General features: G+C 40.0%; 1 protein-coding gene across 1 annotated transcript; it reads right to left on the bottom strand.

Moving 5' to 3' along the window:
- Window positions 1–1,725: 1,725 nt before the first annotated feature.
- On the bottom strand, window positions 1,726–21,892 carry LOC145482516 (uncharacterized). Its single transcript, XM_081461116.1, has 12 exons — window positions 21,814–21,892; window positions 21,000–21,119; window positions 20,518–20,631; window positions 19,539–19,703; window positions 18,614–18,718; window positions 17,152–17,262; window positions 16,691–16,822; window positions 15,342–15,446; window positions 14,468–14,578; window positions 12,705–12,839; window positions 11,782–11,919; window positions 1,726–2,431 (listed from the first exon to the last, which is right to left on the bottom strand). The coding sequence occupies exons 1-12, from the start codon at window positions 21,890–21,892 to the stop codon at window positions 2,301–2,303; spliced, it is 1,446 nt and encodes a 481-aa protein (XP_081317242.1). The 3' UTR covers window positions 1,726–2,300.
- Window positions 21,893–23,431: the final 1,539 nt, after the last annotated feature.

Consider the following 23,431-nt stretch of genomic DNA (forward strand, 5'->3'; position numbering starts at 1 on the left):
TTCCCCGTTACCAGTTTTAGTAACATCCGACTTAAAGCCCCGGCCAAACGATCGCAACATTGTTGGGCGCAACATGTTGCGTGCGTTTGGCCACCGTGTTGCGATGTGTTGCGACATGTTGGGTGTTGTTGGCTCAAATTTGACCATTTTCAAACTTGAGCCAACAACACCCAACATGTCGCAACACATCGCAACAGGGTGGCCAAACGCACGCAACACGTCGCGCCCAACAATGTTACGATACGTTGCGTTGACATGTTGCGATCGTTTGGCAAGGGCTTTACATAAACATTTTATGGAACTAATATTTATAGACGAAAATAGTCAATATTTTTGTATTTTACTTTGCAACTTTTTCGTCACAACATATAACCGGTCTAGATGGGAAAATCTAGACCGCTTTCAATATCGATTTCAGCCAATCAAATTCGGGAATTCGGTAGTTCCTAGTTCTTGCGAGACAGAGCCATATAATAAATATTGGTTATTGACCAAGAGTGAGGTCAAGATGACAGAAAGTCTTCGCAGACACATACGCAGGCGAGGTCCATGAACACGCAAAGGAAGATTTTAAGGTCGATATCCAGAAATCTTAATCAAACCAGCTTGGCCAAAAATCTACAATTTACTATATGGCTTACAACTTGGCCATTTTCTTCAGGGCTACAGCAGGAAATTTCCTACTCGGATACAATTGTCCAGTTTATCTTGCCCTCTGGCGGAGCCAACCACACGATAACACAAGTTATTACAGGCCTAGCTGGTTTGTTTTGTAAGCAAGATGCATGATTAAGCGAGATGCTTCACCCTTCAAGTGCCTCTCCTCACCAGGAATATAAATATCAGAAAATTGTAAGAGGAGGCCAACTCAATCGCTCCGAGGTAAAGCTCCAGTAAACAAGCAGACACGGCTCACACACTTCCAATTTACACCCTACGCAGATTTAACGTACTTAAGCCATGTAAACATTACTAAAGACAATTTTCACTCATCCCAGATTCCACATACAAACATTTATTTGCATGACGTTTAGTAAATAATTTTACACAAAAAACATATGGCAAGACAAATTGCGGTTGAACCAGGCGATTGCTTACTCTGACCGTAGGGTGAAAGAGGAAATACGCAATTTGTTTGCACACTGATGGTTCGTAACACAAATGACGAATGAAACTTGCTGTATGTAAAATTTATTCATCTTAAGCAGCGTGACCACCTATAAAGGAAATCCAATTCTCCATGTGGTGTTAATAGTTAAACTTGGCGATGCCTAAGACCTATATAATCTAGTTTTATAACGTCAGACCAAACAAGCAAACGAAGGCCTGGTACCAAAGCAGGCCAAGCAAGAGAATGATCACATGACTAGCTGTGCACGATGACCTCGACACGTCAGTTCCCCGCACATCCGCGTGATGTTGACGACTTCTGCCTAGTTTAGATATGCTTGGACCTAAAGCTGTGAAATCACACACAAAAACAAAATATTCCAATTTTTTTTAACCATTTCTAAGAACGTTTACTGGCTATATTAAGTTAAAACTTTCGAGCTACAAACATGTGCGAAAATCGAAGGGACTATATTAAAATGGACAAAATGTAGTGTCAATAAACTAATTGTTTATATTCCTTAGAATGAGCCGTAAGAAAAAGACATTAACTTTGCAGGGTTGTTAGCTATGGTATTTCGTAATGTAATTGTGATTTATATGAGAGCAGAAAGGATTAGGTTATCAATAGGCCATTTTACAGTTGTGTGCTTAGTTACCTGGCCTCAGTGCCATTCGAAGGCCAGGTCACTGAACAGACAACTGTAAAATGGTCTATTGAAAACTCAAGATAACGCTGAACAGAAAGCTTTTTGCAGATATTTATCGCAACTTCAGAAGTTAACAAGGAGGCCTTGGACAAGACGTATATTTCCCGTTAAATAATGTCAATTTTGTCATGTTCTTCTGTATTAATATTCAGTCCGTCTTACCTTTCCACAACATATCAAACGCCTATCAGGGGCGTAGCCAGGATTTTTCAAAAGGGGATGGGGTCACACGGTGTCAAAGTGAGTGTACTACCAGATTGTCATGTCGTTTTCGTCACCTGTTGTAGGTTGTTTGCTAAAAAGAGGCTTACAAAAGGGGGGTGACGGGCACTCCAGGACATCCCCCTAGCTACGCCCCTGCCTATATTCTTGAAAATGTTAGAAGGAAAATTATTCTCGCGGGCGAGAGCAAAAGAAAACAAAGAATTCGACAATACCATTTCATTGAATGGAACAAATTTTAAACTGCAAAACACAAGGTTACTTACGCTCGCAATGTTCCGTAGCATTCATTTTGTATCCATGATTGCAAATGCACTTGTAACTGCCTTTCAAGTTGTGGCAGGTTGAATTCGCGAGACAGGTATTTGTATGTCTGCACTCATCTATATCTGCGAGTAGAGATGATAGATACTGTGTCAACTTTGTGTTGGCGTCGAATTTAAAAAGAAAACACTGAAATGAAATTAGTATGAGCAATCAAATGATGACGAGTGGAATTTAGAAAAAAAAAATTCACACGCGTTTTGTCAAAATTCTTATAATTTCCCGAGTCTTTAGGCAAGGGAAATTACTAGAAATCTGACAAAACATAAGTGAAATTATTTCCTAATTTCACGAGAATACCATTTGATTACCTTTTGATATCGTAGTAGACAAATTACTCTAACAATCTTAGGCTTTTGACTTGTTTATTGTATTAAGAAATTTCGCGCCAAATGTTGCAATAGCAATTTTGTAATTTTCCGTGTGAAATTATAGTTTAACGCTGAACTTTGGCGCCAAAATTAAGGAGTAATTTGTTACCCATGATATCACAACTTTCACTGCTAAGAAGTGGACTCTTTTTAACCCGAATTGTAAGATTGTTATGGTACGGTTTAGGTGAAGTTCTGGCCCATGATAGCGAACTTCAAATGAAACCACCACAATTTCTATATTTCCCTTAACCTTACAACGGGTGAGAGATTCTCGCCCATATCAACTTTCTTTTCTCTCGTAAGTTCTCGCGCGTTTAGAGATGCGCCACACTCGCGTTTTAGGTGTAGGGATCCCAACCAATGCTTACCTAACTTTTTAAAGATGTTACTTTTAGCCCTCTCCCAAATGTACACACTTGTATTTCACTTGTGGAAAACTATCGATTTGCACAGTGTTTGAGCTGGATTTTCTCGCCCATATCAACTTTCTTTTCTCTCGTAAGTTCTCGCGCGTTTAGAGATGCGCCACACTCGCATTTTAGGTGCGGGGATCCCAACCAATGCTTACCTAACCTTTTAAAGATGCTACTTTTAGCCCTCTCCAAAATCTACACACGTGTATTTCACTTGTGGAAGTCTTTCGATTTGGACAGTGCTTGGGTGAGAGATTCTCGCCCATATCAACTTTCGTTTCTCTCGTAAGTTCTCGCGCGTTTAGAGATGCGCCGCACTCGCGTTTTAGGTGCAGGGATCCCAACCAATGCTTACCTAACTTTTTAAAGATGCTACTTTTAGCCCTCCCCCAAATCTACCCACGTGTATTTCACGTTTGGAAGTCTATCGATTTGGACAGTGCTTGGGTAAGAAATTCTCGCCCATATCAACTTTCTTTTCTCTCGTAAGTTCTCGCGCGTTTAGAGATGCGCCACAATTAATGCGTCACAAATGCTTGTTTTGTCCCTCCCCCAAATCTACACAAGTGAATTTCACTTGTGGAAGTCTATCGATTTGGACAATACTTGGGTTAGATATTCCTTCTCATGTCAATTTTCTTTTCTCCCGAGTGTTCTCGCACGTTAATTGAGGCGGCATACTCGCGTTTTAGATGTTGGGATCCCAAACTTTGCTTACCTCGCTTTTTAAAGATGATAGTTTTAGCCCTCTTCCAAATCTCCATTGTGTATTTTAATTGTGGAAGTGTGTCGATTTGAACAGTGCTTGGGTGGATATCTTTAACGATGTCAATTTACTTTTCCCTTGTCTTTTTTCGCGCGTTTAGCTGTGCGGCACACTCGCACTTTTGGTGTCGAGATCTTAAACTATACTCACTGGGCTTTTTAAAGATGTTAGTTTTGGTCCTCTCTTAAATTTACAGATGTTTTTTTTTTACTTGTGGGAGTCTTTCGATTTGGAAAGTGCTTGGGAAAGAGATTCTCGTCCATATAAAATTTCTTTTCTCTTGTAAGTTTTCGCGCGTTTAGAGATGCGCCACACTCGCGTTTTTGGTGTGGGCATCCCAAAGTATGTTTACGGGCCTCCTTAAACATGCTAGATTTGACCCTCCCCCAAATCTACACACCTGTATTTCATTTGGGGTAGTCTGTCGCTTTGAACAATGCTTGGGATGGAGATTCTCTCCCATTTATATTTTTTCTCTCGCGTGTTTTCGCGCGTTTAGAGATGCGCCACACTCGCGATTATGGTGTCGTGATCTCTAACTATGCTTACGGGACTTTTTGAAGATGCTAGATTTGGCCCTTTCTCAAATCTACACACGTGTATTTCACTTGTGGAAGTCTGTCGCTCTGGACAATGCCTGAGTTAAAGATTCACGCCCATTTATATATTTTTTCACTCGCGTGTTTTCGCGCGTTTACGATGCGACACACTCGCGTTTTTGGTGTAGGGATCCCAAACTATGCTTACGGGGCTCTTTAAAACTGCTAGGTTTGCCCTCCACCAAATTTATACAAACGTATTTCACTTGTAAAAGTCTATCGATTTGAACAGTGCTTAGGTTGGAGATTCTCGCCCATATCAACTTTCTTTTCTCTCGTAAGTTCTCGCGCGTTTACACACGTGTATTTCACTTGCGGAAGTCTGTCACTTTGGACAATGCCTGGGCTAAAAATTCTCGCCCATTTATATCTTTTTTTTACTTGCTTGTTTTCTCAAGTTAGTTTAGAGTCCCTGGGACTCGGAAATATCGTCCTAGGTCCTTGAAACCGAACCAAAGATGGTCAAAATCACGTTGCGCGTAGCCCGGTCTCGGCGATTTTCTAGTCTCTAGGTGGCTATATTTCGGCCAGACTTCTCATAACCGAGCGTTCAAAAATTTATCCTTTGTCCATTTCACTGAAAACCAAACTCTTCTCGAACTAATTTAGAGTCCCTGGGACTCGTAAATATCGCCCAAGTTCCTGGAAATCGACCCAAAGTTGGTTCACACTCGAGCCCGGTCTCGGCGACTTTCTAGTCACTAAGTGGCTATATTTCGGCCAGACTGCTCATAACCAAGCGTTCAAAAATTTTTCCTTTGCCCATTTCACTAAAAGTCAAAGTCTTCTCGAATGGGTTTAGAGTCCCTGGGACTCGGAAATATCGCCCAAGTCCCTGGAAAAGGACCTAAAGTTGGTCAAAATCACGCTGCGCGTAGCCCGGTCTCGGCGACTTTCTAGTCACTGAGTGAGTTGAGGAGGGACTACATTTCGGCCAGACTGCTCATAACCAAGCGTTCAAAGATTTTTCCTCTGTCCATTTCACTGAAAACAAAAGTCTTTTCGAGTTAGTTTACAGTCCCTGAGACTCGTAAATATCGCCCAAGTTCCTGGAAATTGACCCAAAGTTGGTCAAAATCACGCTGCGCGTAGTCCGGTCTCGGCGACTTTCTAGTTACTAAGTCGCTATATTCCGGCCAGACTGCTCATAACCAAGCGTTCAAAAATTTTTCCTCTGTCCATTTCACTGAAACCCAAAGTCTTCTCGAATAAGTTTAGAGTCACTGGGACTCGTAAATATCGCCCAAGTTCCTGGAAATCGACCCAAAGTTGGTCAAAATCACACTGCGCGTAGCCTGGTCTCGCTGACTTTGAGCACTGTCCAAATCGATAGACTTCCATAAGTGAAATACATGCACGTGTGTAGATTTGGGGGAGGGCTAAAAGAAGCATCTTTAAAAAGTTAGGTAAGCATTGGTAGGGATCCCCGCACCTAAAACGCGAAGGTGGCGCATCTCTAAAAAAAAAAGTTGATTTGGGCGAGAATCTCCAACCTAAGCACTGTCCAAATCGATAGACTTCCACAAGTAAAATACGTTTGTGTAGATTTGGGGAAGAACCAAAACTATCATTTTTAAAGACAACCGTGAGCATCGTTTGGGATCTCCGCACCAAAAACGCGAGTTTCCCGCATTGCTAAACGCGTGAAAACACGCTAGTGAAAAAAAAACATATAAATGGGCGAAAATCTTTAACCCAGGTATTGTCCAAAGCGACAGACTTCCACAAGTGAAATACACGTGTGTAAATTTGGGAGAGGGCTAAAAGTAGCATCTTTAAAAAATTAGGTAGGCATTGCTTGGAATCCCTGCACCTAAAAGGCGAGTGTGGCGCATCTCTAAACGCGCGAGAGCTTACGAGAGAAAAGAGAGTTGATATGAGCGAGAATCTTCAACCCAAACACTGTCCAAATAGATAGACTTCTACAAGTGAAATACACGTGTGTAGATTTGAGAAAGGGCCAAATCTAGCATCTTCAAAAAGTCCAGTAAGCACAGTTTGAGATGCCGACATCAAAATCGCGAGTGTGGCGCATCTCTAAACGGGCGAAAACAGGCGAAAAAAAACATATATCAATGGGCGAGAATCTGCAACCCAATTGTCCAAAGCGACAGACTACCACAAGTGAAATACACGTGTGTAGATCTGAGAGATGGTTAAATCTAGCATCTTTAAAAAGTCCAGTAAGCATAGTTTGAAATCCCGACACCAAAACCGCGAGTGGCGCGCATCTCTAAACGCGCGACAACTTACTAGAGAAAAGAAAGTTGATATGGGCGAGAATCTCTCACCCAAGAATTGTCCAAATCGATAGACTTCCAAAAGTAAAATACACGTGCGTAGATTTGGGGGAGGGCTTAAAGTAGCATCTTTAAAACTTGAGGTAAGCATTCGTTGGAATTCCCGCACCTATAACGCGAGTGTGGCGCATCTCTAAACGGGCGAGAACTTACGAGAGAAAAGAAAATTAATATGTGCGAGAATCTCCAACCCAAACACTGTCCAAATCGATAGACTTCCACAAGTAAAATATCCGTGTGTAGATTTGATTGAGGACTAAGAGTTGCATCTTTAAAAAGTTAGGTAAGCACTGGTTGGGATCCCCGCACCTAAAACGCGAATGTGGCGCATCTCTAAACGCGCGAGAACTTACAAGAAAAAAAAAGTTGATATGGGCGAGAATATCCTAGCTAAGCGCTGTCGAAATCGATAGACTTCTGCAAGTGAGATGCGTTTGTGTAGATTTGGGGGAGGGCCAAAACTAGCAATTTTAAAGAGCATCGTAAGCATAGTATGGGATCCCCACACCAAAAACGCGAGTTTGCCGCATTGCTAAACGCGCGAAAACGTGCGAGTGAAAAAAAGATATAAATGGGCGAGAATCTTTAACCCAGGCATTGCCCAAAGCGACAGACTTTCACAAGTAAAATACACGTGTGTAGATTTGAGAAAGGGTTAAATCTAGCATCTCAAAAAAGTCCAGTAAACATAGTTTAAGATCTCGGCACCAAAACTGCGAGTGTGGCGCATCTCTAAACGCGCGAGAACTTACGAGAGAAAAGAAAGTTGATATAGGCGAGAATCTCTTACCCAATTACTGTCCAAATCAATAGACTTCCGCAAGTGAAACACACATGTGTAGATTTGGGGGCGAGATTCTCCAATATAAACACTGTCCACATCGATAGATTTCCACAAGTGAAATACTAGTGTGTATACTTGAGAAAGGGCCAAATCTAGCAAATTCAAAAAGTCCAGTAAGCATAGTTTGAGATGCCGACACCAAAATTGCGAGTGTGGCGCATTTCTAAACGCGCGGAAACACGCGAATGGAAAAAATATTAATGGTCGAGAATCTCCAACCCAAGCACTGTCCAAAGCGACAGACTTCTACAAGTGAAATACACGTGTGTAGATTTGAGATAGATATAGATGTGGGCGAGAATCTCAAACCTAAGCACTGTCTAAATCAATAGACTTCCACAAGTTAAATACGTTTGTGTAGATTTGGTGAAGGGCCAAAACATTATAGTTTGGGATCCCCACACCAAAAACGCGAGTATGCCGCATCGCTTAACGCGCGAAAACAGGCGAGTGAAAAAAAGATATAAATGGGCGAGAATCTTTAACCCAGGCATTTTCCAAAGCGACAGACTTCCACAAGTGAAATACAGGTGTGTAGATTTGAGAAAGGACCAAATGTAGCATCTTTAAAAAGTTCAGTAGGCATAGTTTGAGATCACGACACTAAAATCGCGAGTGTACCGCATCTCTAAACGCGCGAAAACACGCGAGAGAAAAAAATATAAATATAAATGGGCGAGAAAAAAATATAAATGGGTGAGAATCTCTATCCTAAGCATTGTCCAAAGCGACAGACTCCCAAAGTGAAATACACGTGTGTAGATTTGAGAAAGGGCCAAATCAAGCATTTTTAAAGAGTCCCGTGAGCATACTTATGGATCCCCACACAAAAAACGCGAATGTGCCGCATCGCTAAGCCCGCAAAAACACGCGAGTGAAAACAAGATATAAATGGGCGAGAATCTTTCACCCAAGTATTGTCCAAAGCGACAGACGTGTGTAAGTAAGTTACACATGTGTTACACAAGTAAGTTACACATGTGTAGATTTTGGGGAGGGCTAAAAGTAGCATCTTTAAAAAGTTAAGTTAGCATTGGTTAAGATCCCCGCACCTAAAACGCGAGTGTGGTACATCTATACATGCACGAGAACCTACGAGAAAAAAGAAAGTTGATATGGGCGAGAATCTCTTACCCAAGCACTGTCCAAATCGATAGACTTCCACAAGTGAAGCACACGTGTGTAGATTTGGGGGAGGGCTAAAAGTAGCATCTTTAAAAAGTTAGGAAAGCATTGGCTGGGATTTCCGCACCTAAAACGCAAGTTGGCGCATCTCTAAACGCGCAATAACTTACGAGAGAAAAGAGAGTTGATAGGGCCGAGAATCTCTCACCCAAGCACTGTGCAAATCGATAGTTTTCCACAAGTGAAATACACGTATGTAGATTTTGGGGGAGGGCTAAAAGTAGCATCTTTAAAAAGTTAGGTTAGCAATTGTTGGGAACCCCACTCCTAAAACGCGAGTGTGGCGCATCTCTAAACGCACGAGAACTTACGAGAGAAAAGAAAGTTAATATGGGCGAGAATCTCTAACTTAAACACTGTGCGAATCGATAGTTTTCCACAAGTGAAATACACGTTTGTAGATTTGGGGGAGGGCTAAAAGTAGCATCTCTAAAAGTTAGGTAAGCATTGATTGGGATCCCTGCACCTAAACGCGCGAGAACTTATGAGAGAAAAGAAAGTTGATATGGGCGAGAATCTCTCACCCCTTGAGGGAACGGAAATGACTTCTATTGTAAGTATCTCTTGCCGGTGGGTTTTTTTTTTTTTTTCTTTTTTTTTTTTTAATTGTATGAGAACAGGGCTGTATTCCTCTAAAGCTGTTAGTGTAATTTGTAAAAACACTGAGTTCTTATAAATCGTGTCGAAATTCTTTGTTCCAGTTCAAATTTATGTTGCTGGCACATGGGTGGGCACTTTATATGTAGCCCGTGATGTAAGATACCTTAAACTATTTTTACTGTTCATGATGTACTTCTATGTTAGTCTGGTTTATAAATATTTAACTGCTCTGGTCGAGTTTTTAATTTCAATATGATTAAAAGTTCTTTTTATGCGTTGCTGTTAAAAATGATGCAAAGTTGTCAATTTTAGTAATTCAATTTGAAGAAAATGTCCTGTTAGTACCTTCTTGTTACTTGATCAAAATTTTGCGGGGTTTTTTTTACCAGGGCGCTTCATGACGCCTTTTGGAATAAGCTATACCTTTCCTAGTTGAATTGTCGTCAGTTTATCGTACATTATTCAGGTTATTGATTGGAAAAATGATTATACTTCTGAACCTTAGTTCCTCTGTTTTCAGGGGATGGCGGGTGGTCTCACCTCTTTTGGAGGTCGTCACTTACGGACTTTTACGATTCGTTGCGTGTACAAGCCATTGGCCAAGCGACTGGCCAAGCGTTAGTAGCCGTGCATGGTCACCTAAAGCACTGACAATCCATCTTAGCTCCATGTACTAAGTTTCTCCTCGCGCTTCTTTTTTTTTTTTTTTTTTTTTTTTTTTTTTGCCATCGGCTGTGTAATTGTGCGATATGTTCTACACAGTAACTTCAATTGCCGAGCATTGATAATACTGCACGTGGCTCCCACTGCCAACGACATACTCAGACAAGTATTCCAGATCATCTGGGTTTTTATTCCTTAAGAACTGGTTTAGATTGATGACGGGGTGTAAGGGTTTGCGGTGATGCGGTTTTGCGTTATTTTTGGTGCGGTTTTGCGGAAATCTCTATTTTAACCTGCGGTATTGCGGTTTAATAAGACTAAGCGGTTTGCAGTTTTCATAAATTTTCGATCGCGTTAATCGGTAAAAAGAGTCTGCATTCGAGTGGTGTCCAGTGCTGAAGTCGTAAACATCGATGTTTTTCAATTGGGTAACTCAGCAGTATTCGTGCGTGCGCGAGCGCATGCACTTATATTAGTTTCACAACAGCATAACGAAGTCAGTCCCAAGGACGTGTGTCAATTATTACAGTATTATTTTATGAGTGCAATGATCATACGTTGATTAACATTAACGTACACTTTAATCAAACTAAATAAGGTCGTATTTCTAATGGAATAGCAAACTAGAAGTAATGATGACGGCACCGTAGCACATTTGTAACTGCGGTTTCGGTATTTTGGTAAATTTCCATGCGGTATTGCGGTTTTTTACGTTTTTTTACGCGGTTTTGCGGTTTTCGGACCCCCCTTACGCCCCCTTATTGGTTAATCAAACGCTCCTTTACGCCCGGACAAGCATCTCGATGCAAGCTCAGAGTTTATTAAGATGGCTTTCATTGGGTAAACAAGACATTTACGTCTGCTCGCCGCGCTCAATATCCATTCGTAGGCACTTTGGTATCTTTAAGTTCAGTTCGTAGATCTGAACTTGGTTGAGGGGGAGAAGCAGAGGAAAGTTCATGTTGTGTAATTCGTTCGTCATTGCGGGATTACTTGATATATCGGCATTTCCCGGTTTTGCCCGCTCACGTTTTTTTTCCTGCCCAAGTCTTTCTTCACGTGTGTTTAGACGTGATCCGATATATAATGACCTTGTTTTGTTCCAGATTATTGGCGTCGGTGGAGTCCGCCATCATTTGAAAGCATCGGGAATGACTCGAACGCACTATTTACTTTTAAAGCACTATTAATATCGTGACTTCATTTTAAAGCTTGCCTCACATTCCATCGGCCCTTTCTGGTTTATTTTTTATTTAATATCATCGACATGTCACTGAAACAGATTATGACGCCTTCCCTGACCGCAAGACGAAGAACCCTAGTAAGAGTATGTAATGAATGCTAGGAGAATTTCCATTTCTCTGCGGTACTTACAGTAGAAGCCCCGTGCGTCCCGTCATGCACTTCTTGGTTATTAAAAAATAACTTGATTACTTATCCCTATTAATTAAATCACAGTTGAACCGCTCCACGACGGCCACGTCGGAAACAGAGAACGTGCGGGATGTAGCGAGGTGGCCGTTGCAGAAAGGTGGCCGTTTGTGGAGGTTCGCCTGTACTCATTTTGCTTCTAAGCAACTTATTCTCAGTGTTGCTAATTTTTTGGCCTTAGTCCAGTAAAAATGTGATTCTAATTTTATTGACTTTGACTGTTATTTCCTCTATTCTTACCTTGGCATGTGGTGTTTCCTCCTGCCGAAACCATTTCAAAACCTTTGTGGCAAACGCAGTTATAAGAGCCATAGGAGTCTTTTTCACAAATAGTTCCATTGTTACAAACTAGACCCTTCTTAAAACACTCAGTCACTTCTGAAAAAAAACCATAAAACCAGATTCAGTAACTTGCACTGTATGATCCAGAGGGAGGTGAAGAGAAGATGAATCCATAAAGGACTTGGAGTGAATATTACAATCAGAGAGGGGGAATTTATTGGCCGGTGATATGCCTCCCCGGGGAGGCCCTCCCCCACCACCACCACAGCGAAAGTAAAATTGGAGACCTTGACATGGAATAGACTGATTACACCGAATGAATTATGAAGTTTGCATCCTCATCTGAACGTAATATCGAACTTATGACTATTAGAGTCCTAATTGTTACAGTTCTTGATGGCCGATTTCTAATCGAATTTTAAGCTCACTTCAACATGGAATTCTGAAGTCTGTTTCACAATTTTACCAAAGGTAACAACTACAAGAAATCACCAGAAAAAAATTAGGCCTTTTACGTGAAATAAGTCCATTTTGCACCGCACTTCCCATTTAAGTATTGCATCACATTCATACGCATATGGTCAAAAAGTACTCTGTCCCTGTTAAGCGTTCGCAATAAGCCCCTCCTTTGAGCATCCAAAGTAAATTAGCGCCCTGTGCGCTAAATCGAATCATTACGGTATGGGACAATCAGTAACGGAATATGATAGAACAAAAAATAGAAAAGTGGCAGAATGTTTCAAGAAACAAGAAAGACAAGAGGACGGTTTATTAGTTTCTCCGTGAACAGTTCAGCTGACATTTCCGCGTTTATTATTCAGTCGCACGAACATGCCAATTGACAATATAGATCAGAGACTGTTGTTTCCATAGCAACATACCGTCGCATTGCTTTCCATCGGCAGACTTTTTATAATTGAGATCACATTTGCAGTCAGGTTTATCAGGAAACAGAGGATCAACAACACAAACAGAATGGTTGCTACACTTGACTTTCTTGGGACATGGCAAGGAATCTATGAGAAGATGTAAAGATGAATAAAATACCTGGTACATTTCATTACAAAGAGGCAAACACATTGACTTGTGCTAAGGTATAATTTGCAAAAAGGGTGCTATCACGAACGTTTTAAAAACAAGCTATACTGGTGGGAAAAACTGCGAAAAGTTTTTATGACATAATTAGAGTTACAAAGTGTTAGACCATATCACTACGTACATTAGTGTTTTCAGAAATGGCGCCATCGTTTGACTTCAAGCAAAGAAGTCTGCAACAATTCTCGCTAGTTTACGCACGCTCCGTTCGTTTGGTCGCCGGCTAGCGCGGCGTAGTCTTGACCAAGGGTCCAATACCCCAGAAGTTGCAATGTTAGTAATGTGAGAATGCAATCCGTCTGATTTTATCAGAATATATTTTACATGCAACTTGCATTTTGGAAAGTCAAAAAACTGATAAATGTAAAGACCAGCCAAGCGATTTTTAGTAATGGAAACATCTTCATCAAATTATAACATGATCTTAATAGTTTCATGCCTCTGTTGCAGAAGTAGATTTACAGCAAAACCTATGGAATTTTTGAGATTAAATCGCAATCTTCGCACGCTATTGTAATTTCTAATCGAGACGCAATTCGTGTTAGTTTGACTGATAAAAATAAATAAACAATAGCCTCCATTTGGCGTGAAAATATGCTTATCTGTTCCGAGAAGCGAACAGTTTTCTGAGAGCGTAGCTCGAGGAAAACTGTGAGCTTCGAGGAACAGATAATGTCCAAGGACAAATATATCCGAGCATATCTTCGCCCCAAAAGGAGGCTGTTGTGTTTATTATTCTTCAAATCTTTTTCGCAACGCGCGCAGTTTTGAAAATTGGGGAATATTTAACTATTATTCACCGAAGTGGAGGTGAATAGTGGTGGGTATTTACCTCGCCGCTTCGTGGCGAGGTAAATATCCACCACTTTCACCGACACTGAGGTTTTGGTATATACCACACAAACTGAATAACTAGCGGACCAAAGAGTAACTTTATTTGTTTAAGAGTAACTTTATTTGAAACGGGAAGTCATTTTGTTTTTCTTCGGCTGCTCGGAGGTGAAAAGTACTTGCTAATCACCTCGGAGTTAACCAATCAGAGCGCGCGAAAAGCACTATTCACTTGTGTGGTATATGCTAACTTATGATATGGTGATTCTTTTCATCTCTACTCGCCATAAACCTTGATAGGGAGTTTAAGAAAACCACGACGGATTGTTTAATGAGCAAAACAATAGCTGTGCACGTGCGTGATAATTCTTGGTACATTTCTTTGCCGTCCTCTGCAAAACAACAACGTGAAATGACCAAATTCTGCATTGCATTGTCTGGAGAACGTGAACCACAACAGCTAATTTTTAAAATTGCTATTTCAATCTTATCGCTGTGTCCCTGATTCAGTTTTGTGATAGTTTTGACAGTTATAAACAAAGTAAATGGTTTTATAGTATCCCGTGATTCGTGGATAAAATAGGAATTCATTTTTTTAATAGACGTTGTCCTCGGCCTTGCCTTCGTGGCAACTTAAACTCCCTGTTATTTACGTCCGAACATTGAATGTGATTTTCAACTTCATCTCTGCGTCTTTGGCCGTTATTCAGAAGCTTACCTCTGCAGAAGATTCCATTTCCTGTTGAATTCCCTTGACAGTAACACTTCCCCAGATGGCACTTGGCTTTTTCGTGACACTTGTGTTCCTCGTCACACAGATGTAAAGGAGCTTGAGGGATAGATTTTAAGTAGACTCAGTCAGTGTATATAAATAAACCGTGCAATAAAAAAAAGATCCCTTGCTTTTGTGATCAGGGCGGATGTGAGGTTACGTCTGGACACAACGTACAGCATGCAACCTTCCGGACACAACCAGGCAATTTGTTTTCCCTCCAAACAGGTTTTGATCAGAAATTGGCCAGTTACCATATATAGATAGGACTCAAATGCTGGTTCATGCCGGCTTTCTGCCTATAAGTTAGCCACAGGTTTTCCTGATCATGAGTCGCTGGCACTTTCTCCGAGATTTTCTTAGGATCAACTCAGTTCAACACTTTCCTCTCTCTCCCTCAAGATACCAAATGACCTTGCTTGTGCATTGAAATAATCAAGGACTTTAAACTAAGTAATTATAGTGCAGAGAAACAAGATAAAATGTTTGGTAACTTTTAGTGTTCAGTCAGCAAATCTGCAGACCTTTCAAATTCTCACTTGCAAATCGCTCGTGAAGCGCTCCGAGAAAAACGACTGTTTAGTATTGAATGTTCCTCTCAGCCGTCCCAGAGCAAAACGAGAACGGAGTCACTTGGGCCTTCGTATCTGATATCAGTAAGTACGCCATAGCATTTCATGATCATAATAAGAAATAGCATTAAACCCAACAATTTGTTAGAGTCACCATCGACAAATATATGGATTTACTCAGAACTCTTCTAAATTACGAAGTTCAGTAAAGCCAGAACAAGGTACGCCTTTAAAGTTATATTTCTCACCATGTTTACAAGTTTTGCCTTCTTTTATCAGCTCGTCTTTACACTTGCATGTTCCATGGTCACAAGCGGAATAATTCGTATTGCAGTCTTTATTGCTTAGGCACTCTAGGCAAGAAATCCAAAGACAGTGTAGTATCGTTAGTCATAACTTGAATTTTTTTTGATTCTTTGCCTGTTTTCTCAATCATCTAATAGTTTGTGAGAGCTATGCAGTATTTCCAGTCTATAATAGTATACTCAAATTGGCAAACAAGCAAATAATCAAATACAAAAGAGTGTACCGTTCCAAAACCACTAAATAGATAAAGTGAAACTGAGCAGTTACTAAAACCTGAAAACGCCAGGTAAATAAATAAATAGATAAATGAATAATAAATCACGTTATTTGAATCTCAGAGTCTCCAGCACTTCTAATTGAGGACACTGAAATGAGCAAACAAATATTGTAAACGGAACAGAAATTTGTTAAAAATCCCAACTGGCGGGAGGCTGACCAGTTGGCTATTTACAAAGCGTGGAGGAGTTGAATATATCTGGGACCACCAAACACAAACCCATCCAGTGGCAGGGAGGAGAATTTGAACTCGGGACCTCCGGATTACAAATCCAATGCCCTAACCACAAGGCCACGATGCCTCCTACGCTGCTTCCTGCGCTGAACTTTCTGCGTGGGCCAAAAGCAATACAAGGACAGGTACTTTAATTTATCTAGGTACATCGTACGAGTCAGTTGTTCTGCACCAAAACGGAGGGTACAAAATCCTTCAGAGTGATACCACTTCTCTTTTAAGGGCAATGTTCATTCAAAATTTATGACACTTAGGCGTCATTTCCCGAAAATATTTGGAGAGAAGTCTCACTTGGGTATTTTATATAGACAAGAGTCGCTGATCTAAGCCTCGTCTCTTAATCAAGATGGACCATTTTGACGTAGCCTCGAGTAACATGCATTTTAAATGAGCCCAGTCGCGGTGTTTTGAGTTATTTTGGCCACGAAAAAAATCACCTTTAAACTGAGGGAAACCTGAAAATAATAATTTCTTAAGATAGAAAAACACCAAAGAGATGATAATAAACCATGAAGGAATGAGGATGGTTGAGGATGGAGAAGATTGACACGGATTACAAACGACAAACTTGAAAAATTTAGGCTAAACTTTTTCAGATGCGCAAACCGTGATCATTAAATACAATAGACCACCAAACCAATCAAGGCACGGGGAAATCAGAAAGCTAATTTATTCGAACAACTTAAATCGGTTTTTACCAGTGCTGTGAGAGGAAATAAAAAACCAACGGAAATGTGCAAAAAGAACAAGACCTCTTGGAAGTCTTCTTTCATAACCTACCAGTGCATCTTCCATCTCGAGTGTTACGGTATCCGTTATCACATCTGCATTTAGCCTTTTTAGGAAACAACGGATCTACAAGGCACTTCCCACCACTACCGCACTGATTATCTGGAGAACATGGCAGCGAGTCTGAAAAGTAAGGAGGAATTTTTACGACGATATCACTGCCGAAAACAGATTGTGTTCACTTGGCACTGGTGTTAAGGTGCAAATGAGAATATATACGTCGACATCCACAGAGTCGCCTTCTGCACAGCAGAGTAAAGGAAAGTCTGGTAGCAGGCGGGATTGCGTTAAACATAAGTTCAAGTTTTGCAGGTTTTCACCCTAGCCTCACAATTTTCAATAAGCTATTCTGAAACTGAAGGTACATAATTATGAAAAATAAACGAAAATAGATGTGTTCTTTTAATTAGCCTGTTTCCTACTGATTTGTATGTAGCATGGCTGATAATTACCTCTGCAGTATTTCCCATTTCCTGTTGTATTTCCTTGACAAATACATTTTTCTTCTTCGCACTTAGCCCGAGAATCACAATCCTTGTCATCTTTGCATTCATGTAGAGGTGCTGAAAGGATAAACACTTACTTGTAAATTCTTTTTCTTTTTTCCGTTGCAGAGTTCCTCTGATTCCTCTTTTTTCTGATATCTTTGTTTTAGAGACTGTAAATGTTTCAAAACTTGCCTGTTTCTCCCACATTTGTCAATAGTTGCGGAAACGTTCACCAACTTATAATCTATTGGCTCATGGGAGTTAGGTTCTTTAATGTTCTTTTTACCTTTCCAACAGACTGAATCTGAATAGTTGCGCGGAAAAGTCAATATGGAACATTCGAGATTTAAACAAACGTTTCTGCTTCAAGCAGGCCGATAAACCGCGACACGATAAACCGCAGTTCGCATGGTCATATGTACAGGCGCAATTTCGCACTGATCACATCTCTTACTATAAAATTATCTTTTTAAAAAAAAAGCCAAACGACAACAATTAATTCTGCATGGACTGTGCCCTTGTGGACCATAGAAATGACACCGTTAAATGTCCAAAATTATACAGTGAGTCGACCTCTCGCTTTGTTTGAGGTCTACGTAACTTGAGTGTAAATTTTGAGCATTTTGAGACGTAAATTTTATACATTAATTGCAAAAAAATTCGGCTGTTAAAATTTCGGATGCTAAAACTTCGGATACCTTTTATCTCATTTCGGACAAATTTCTGACAAAAATTTCAGACACTGTGATGAAACTTAGCTAAACTAAATTTACGCCTACAAAACACGAGTTCGACTGAAGCAATGTTTATGAAAGTGATAGTTTTACTGCACCCTCAAGGTTTTAGAGATATACTGAAGAGATATAAACACGATTTGTCTCAACTTGGGTTCGCCTCATAATGGAAACTGAGAGCTTTGGAGCTACTTAAGGGTTTTATACTGTACTGCAGTTTATATATTTTGGACGCTTAAAATTTGTGAGGCTAAAAAAGTCTGGGGCCCGTTTTTCGAAGGTCCCGAAAAGTTTTCGCACCCGGAAAGCCTTAACAAAATCTCAAACCTTATGATTACAGAGCTGTTTTATTCACATATTCTTAATATGAGCAGGAGTCCCCTTCATACAAGAAGTTTCAGGCGCATACACCTTTCTGTTTTTAGATACAGATGAACTAAAAATGGCTTTAAGGGCCCGAAAAGTTTCCGGGGCTTTCGAGAAACAGGCCCCTGGACCGTTTAATTTTCGGACACTGTTTTCTCCGAAATTAAAATCGTCCAAAACTTTTTGTAAGTAATGTACTCTAAAGGTGCACACCCTGGGAAAATTTGGCCGTTTTCTAAACCTTTACCGTGACAAGATAACTAAAAGCGACTGCAACGATATATAATGCTAGAAGTTAATCCTTCGACTCTATGTAAGGTCCTTACCAGGTTTGCATGTTTTATCGTCCCTGATAAGCTCGTCCTTGCACTTGCATATTCCTTTAAAACATGTGGCATAGGCTTGTTTGCAGTCCTTATCGCTTGAACACTCTACAAAAAGAACAGCAGGCCAAAGAAGTGTTAAATACATTGAAATTTATTATCCATCAAAAAACTTTTGCTCGCTCGCGACTGGTCTAAACGCGTCACGTGACAAAATAAGCCCCAGCTAAAACTGGGGAATATCAGAATGAAATTTCCCAATTTTCAAAACTGCGCGTGCTGCGGAAAAATATTCTATGATAACGGCAGAAATTCTCGCACGCTCGGACACATGAATTTATAATTCGTGCGATGCGTCAAAGAGCGAGAGCGGACAATTTGCATTATTGTAAGAAACAAGCTGACGTCAGTTTTTCATGCGTCTGTCCTGTTATTGACTATGAATTTCGTCATAACATCGTCAAAGTAGTCTGCGGATCCAGTCGGCTGTAGTCTCATGGATCAGCAGCTACTTTGACAATGTTATGACGAATTTCAAGATCAATAACAGGACAGACGCATGAAAAACTGACGTCAACCTGTTAATTTGAAGGATAATAAACACAGTAGCTTTTATTTGGCGCGAAAAATACACTTGGATATTTGTCCTGTGACATTATCAAAGCTTTCAGTTTTCCTAGAGCAACGCCCTCGGAAAACTGTTCGCCTCTCGGAACAGATAATGTCCGCGGACAAATAATTAACCAAGCATATTTTTCAAATGGAGGCTATTGTTTTTACAACCCGAGAACAGTACAGGAAACGTATTTGGTTACGTTATTGAAATCTTACATTAAAAATTAAGAATACCAAGTTCGAAGAAAACAGTAGTCTCCCCTGTATTGTGGCAATGAGAAGTAATACCGTCTTAGTCTTAAAAAAAGCACACTCTTTGTTAATAACCACTCACCTATACACCGTGTTCCATCTTTTGATCTTTTAAAGCCTTCACGTATGTCGCATCTACAAATGGCCTTAACAGGAAACAGAGGATCCAAATAACAAACAGCATGACTATCCGGACACTTCTGATTCGATGGGCACGGTTTTGCCTCTGATAAAAAAAAAAGATAAGTATGTGTTAGCTGAAATCCGTTGTAGGTTAATATGCTTCAAACGTGTACCAATACAGCTCTTTCGAGATTGGTTGCCCTACAAAAAATAAGTGTAAAGGAGAACGCGACAATGCTGAAAGGAATTATGGTAAATATGGGTTATTGACCAAGTGTGATCGAGGTCAAGATGGCTGGATATTGACCAAGTCCATTTTTTGCGTGTTTATGGACCGAGACGGAGTCGAGGTCCATAAACTCGCAAAAAAAGAACGAGGCCAATATCCAGCCATCTTGACCAAACAAGCTTGGTCAATAAAGAATTTATTATATGGCTTTTGGGGAAATTTTTCTTGCGGGACACGGCGGGTACTCCCGAGCGGGCAAGATAACTCCATCTTGCCCGCTCGGGTAACCAATCACAGCGCAGGATTTGATTCATCTTGCCCGTTCACGGAGCTGGCCATATAATAAGTGTTATCATAATGCTAGCTTATCGAAGTTCATAGTGTTTTAGAGCGAAAACCGCGCGGGAAAAATAGCCTCGTGAAATCCTAGGGCGAGACGCGAGCTAGTTCTAGGAGTTCGCTTGGCCATTTTTATCTCGCGGTTTTCTTTCACGTCACGCACGACGGACCAATAGCAAAAGTGGGACTACTCATAGTCTATGAAAATATGTAGTCTTTCTCTCCTAGAGCGAACGTAAAGTCAAAATTGGATTGAGTTACAATATATAAGAATACTGAAATACCACGAGCGTTATATAGTAAAAAACGTTTACACAGTGAATTAAACCAATTTTTCACTGTTTCTTACCTCTACAGGAAATACCGTCTCCAACATACATTCCAACACAGTGGCACTTTCCCTCGAAACACATTCCATGTTGAGCATGACATTGTTTATTCGAAGTACAATCCTTTGTTGGCGCTAGGTGACGGAAAAAAAATTGCAGTATAAGAACTTTTAATAATTGTAATAAGAATAATAATAATAATAATAATAATAGTAATAATAATGATAAGGATAAGGATAAGGATAATAATAATTATAATATATTATTATTATTATTATTCAGTTTTGAGTTTGCATTATCTCAGAGTTTGAACAATCTCAAACTACACAAAACAGGACCAGTGAAAAACATTATGATGCAATAAAACTTAATACTTCAGTTAACTTTAGCGCCAGCCGACTTTCGAACAACACGGCCCTGGAAATTGAACAGATCTAGAATAACCTTTTCGGACCTTTTAAGAACAGGGGAAAGTTATTTGTTATTAAACTTATGTACCTACTTTCGCACTTAGCTTTTCCATCTCCAAAAGCATATTTATTGGTACAACGACACTCTCTGTGGATGCACTTAGCTTGCCCTTTTAAACAGTCCTTGTCAGATTCACATCTTGCTGGCTTAGCTGAAACAATAAGCAACGAAAACATAGATTGCATTTATATTTTGGCCGTTTCAGGTGTCAGTGAGTTAGGTACTGAGGTTACAAATTTTGGCTTTTCGATATAAGCTGGTCCAATATAGAGCAGTTTTGTTTTTTCAAACCTTATAATTCCAGGAATGTACAGTGTTCTCTGGGCATTTTGTCTCATCTCGTTTTAATCCCACTAGTGATTTAGTTGCATTTATTTCGTATTTTTTTTTTATATCTGTGATATATTTTTCCTTTTATAACTAGTTCTCTCATAGACTGGGAGAAATATCAAGCGAACGATGATGAATGTATCGCCTTGCTAAGATAACAACACAGGACAACCTTTGGTACGCGATCTTTCTTCCGAAACAATATATTGTAAGCTTCGGTAAACGTAAGCAAGTATTCGATTCGATCTTTTCTAGACTCTTCTTAGCTCGCGAGGTTCCTGTTCAGATGGAATGAAATATGTTTTATTCTTCAGCTATTCTTGTTGAAACCAAAAATTGCTGAATGAAGAAGCAGTCACTGAGGCATACGAACAAAAAGTTTCGGAAACAGAAAATAACTTGTATCTGTCTACCACAAATTCAACCAAAATATCATATTAAGATAGTCATGTGATGTGGGGCTTGTTTTCAATGGGCTTAAGTGAATAATTAAGACAACCTATTAAGAAACTTACGGTAATCGATAGCATGAAGACAACCAATGAAAAAAGCGATCACGAGGCAAAAAAGAATCTGTCTTGCGATAGGTGCCATGTTTTTGCTTATCCGTGAGGCCCACGTTGTGATTCCTGCATAAAACTGTGTAATGTCTGTAATTAACTTGTTTGCGTCATAAGTATTTAAATTAACGTTATCCAGCGTAACGAAATAGGCTGCCTTTGAATTTAACAAGGCCACTTTGATCAGTCACATCTAATAATCAGATGCAGAATGAAGAGGCCACGGGAAAGAAAGCGAAAACAACAAGAGGAAGAAAAAAAATAAAAACGAAAAACAAGATCTAGACGAAACGGCAAAGAAACACTAGCTAATCAAAATCAGTTCACTTTAATTATGATTTAAACGACCAATTTGCGCAGTTCCTTCCTGCTGCAATCGTAGTGCTGGCATTAATCTAACAGGTAAATAAGAATTTCCCTGAAAATTTATGAGATCTATTCCAAAGACAGAATCTCGCTCGCTAGGTGATCGTTTACGTACCTTATTATTGGCGATCTTAAGGCCGTCGAATATCGTCGAAACAGTTTAAGCCTTCGAAACTAGCGCGCGCAAAGACAAAGAAATCCTTCTTTTTCCCATCTAAACAATTCATGAAACCTTCGTTATTCAGTAACACTTCGAAGTTCTAGTAGTTATGGGAGAAAACCAACCGGGCGACTGATATATTGAAATGTGTGCACTGAGCTGCAAAAAAAACGATTAACAACAATTTCGAAAAAAAGGAACCCAAGATCTTTCGGCAAGTAGTTGTTAAAAAGGTATTCAGCGTGTTCCGATCCGTGATAGGAAAACCGTGAATATGCGGGATCGCTGATAGCATAAAATCACGTGTGATTTGCTTGAATTTTCCTGACTGTTACTCTTTGTAATGTCTTGATCTACTGAAACTGTTAAAAACCTCGCTATTGTTTTGCCATTAGCGATAAAAACTTAGGCTCGTTGTTTAATTACTTACTAAAGAGACTAAAGATTGAGCCTGAACTTCAAGAGTGAAGGCAATGTTCCAAGTAAGTATCTGTGGTCTCAGACTCCATTAAAGCACAATACCTTAGGTATTTCTCGACCCTCTTATAAACTAAACCGTTTCAAAATGTAGTTTAACGTAATTTCATGCTCTGAAGCGGCTAACTAAAGTCGTCTCAAACATTTTTGATAGCACCAAATAATTTGAGTGAATTTAAAATCGTAATAATGACAGCTACGGTGATAGCGTCAGATTAGTTCGGAGCTTTCTATATACAAACGCGATGCCAAAAATCTAATAAACGAATTTTCTGGGAAAGGAAAAAACTCATTATCGATTGTTTAGTTATGATACAACAAGCCGGGTTATCCTGATAAATATATATTTCAGTCACATCAGACCGAGATGTGACGCCCCACTTTGAAAGTTTACCCACACGTCGCGCTTTCCGTGTGCTTTTCCCTGTTTGTTGTCCTACGTACGTAGGAATCTTCGCAGTTTTCCCCAAAGTTAGTGAAGTTGCGTTGATTTATTCGAGCTATTTCTTTCTAAAATGGCTAAAGGTACTTATCTGAACACCAAACTGCGACGGTGGGTAACATACCGAT

This window comes from Orbicella franksi, chromosome 3, assembly GCF_964199315.1.
Source record: "Orbicella franksi chromosome 3, jaOrbFran1.1, whole genome shotgun sequence".
Classification (NCBI taxonomy): Eukaryota; Metazoa; Cnidaria; class Anthozoa; order Scleractinia; family Merulinidae; genus Orbicella; species Orbicella franksi.

Bases quoted from the DNA above. Each gene is read 5' to 3' on its own strand.
- LOC145482516 (XM_081461116.1), bottom strand. From the start codon at position 21,892: ATGGCACCTATCGCAAGACAGATTCTTTTTTGCCTCGTGATCGCTTTT. The intron at 21,120-21,813 runs GTAAGTTTCTTA...TTATTGTTTCAG, and splicing joins TCTTCATGCTATCGATTACC to CTAAGCCAGCAAGATGTGAA. The intron at 17,263-18,613 runs GTAAGGACCTTA...TTATCCTTTCAG, and splicing joins CGATAAAACATGCAAACCTG to CACCTCTACATGAATGCAAA.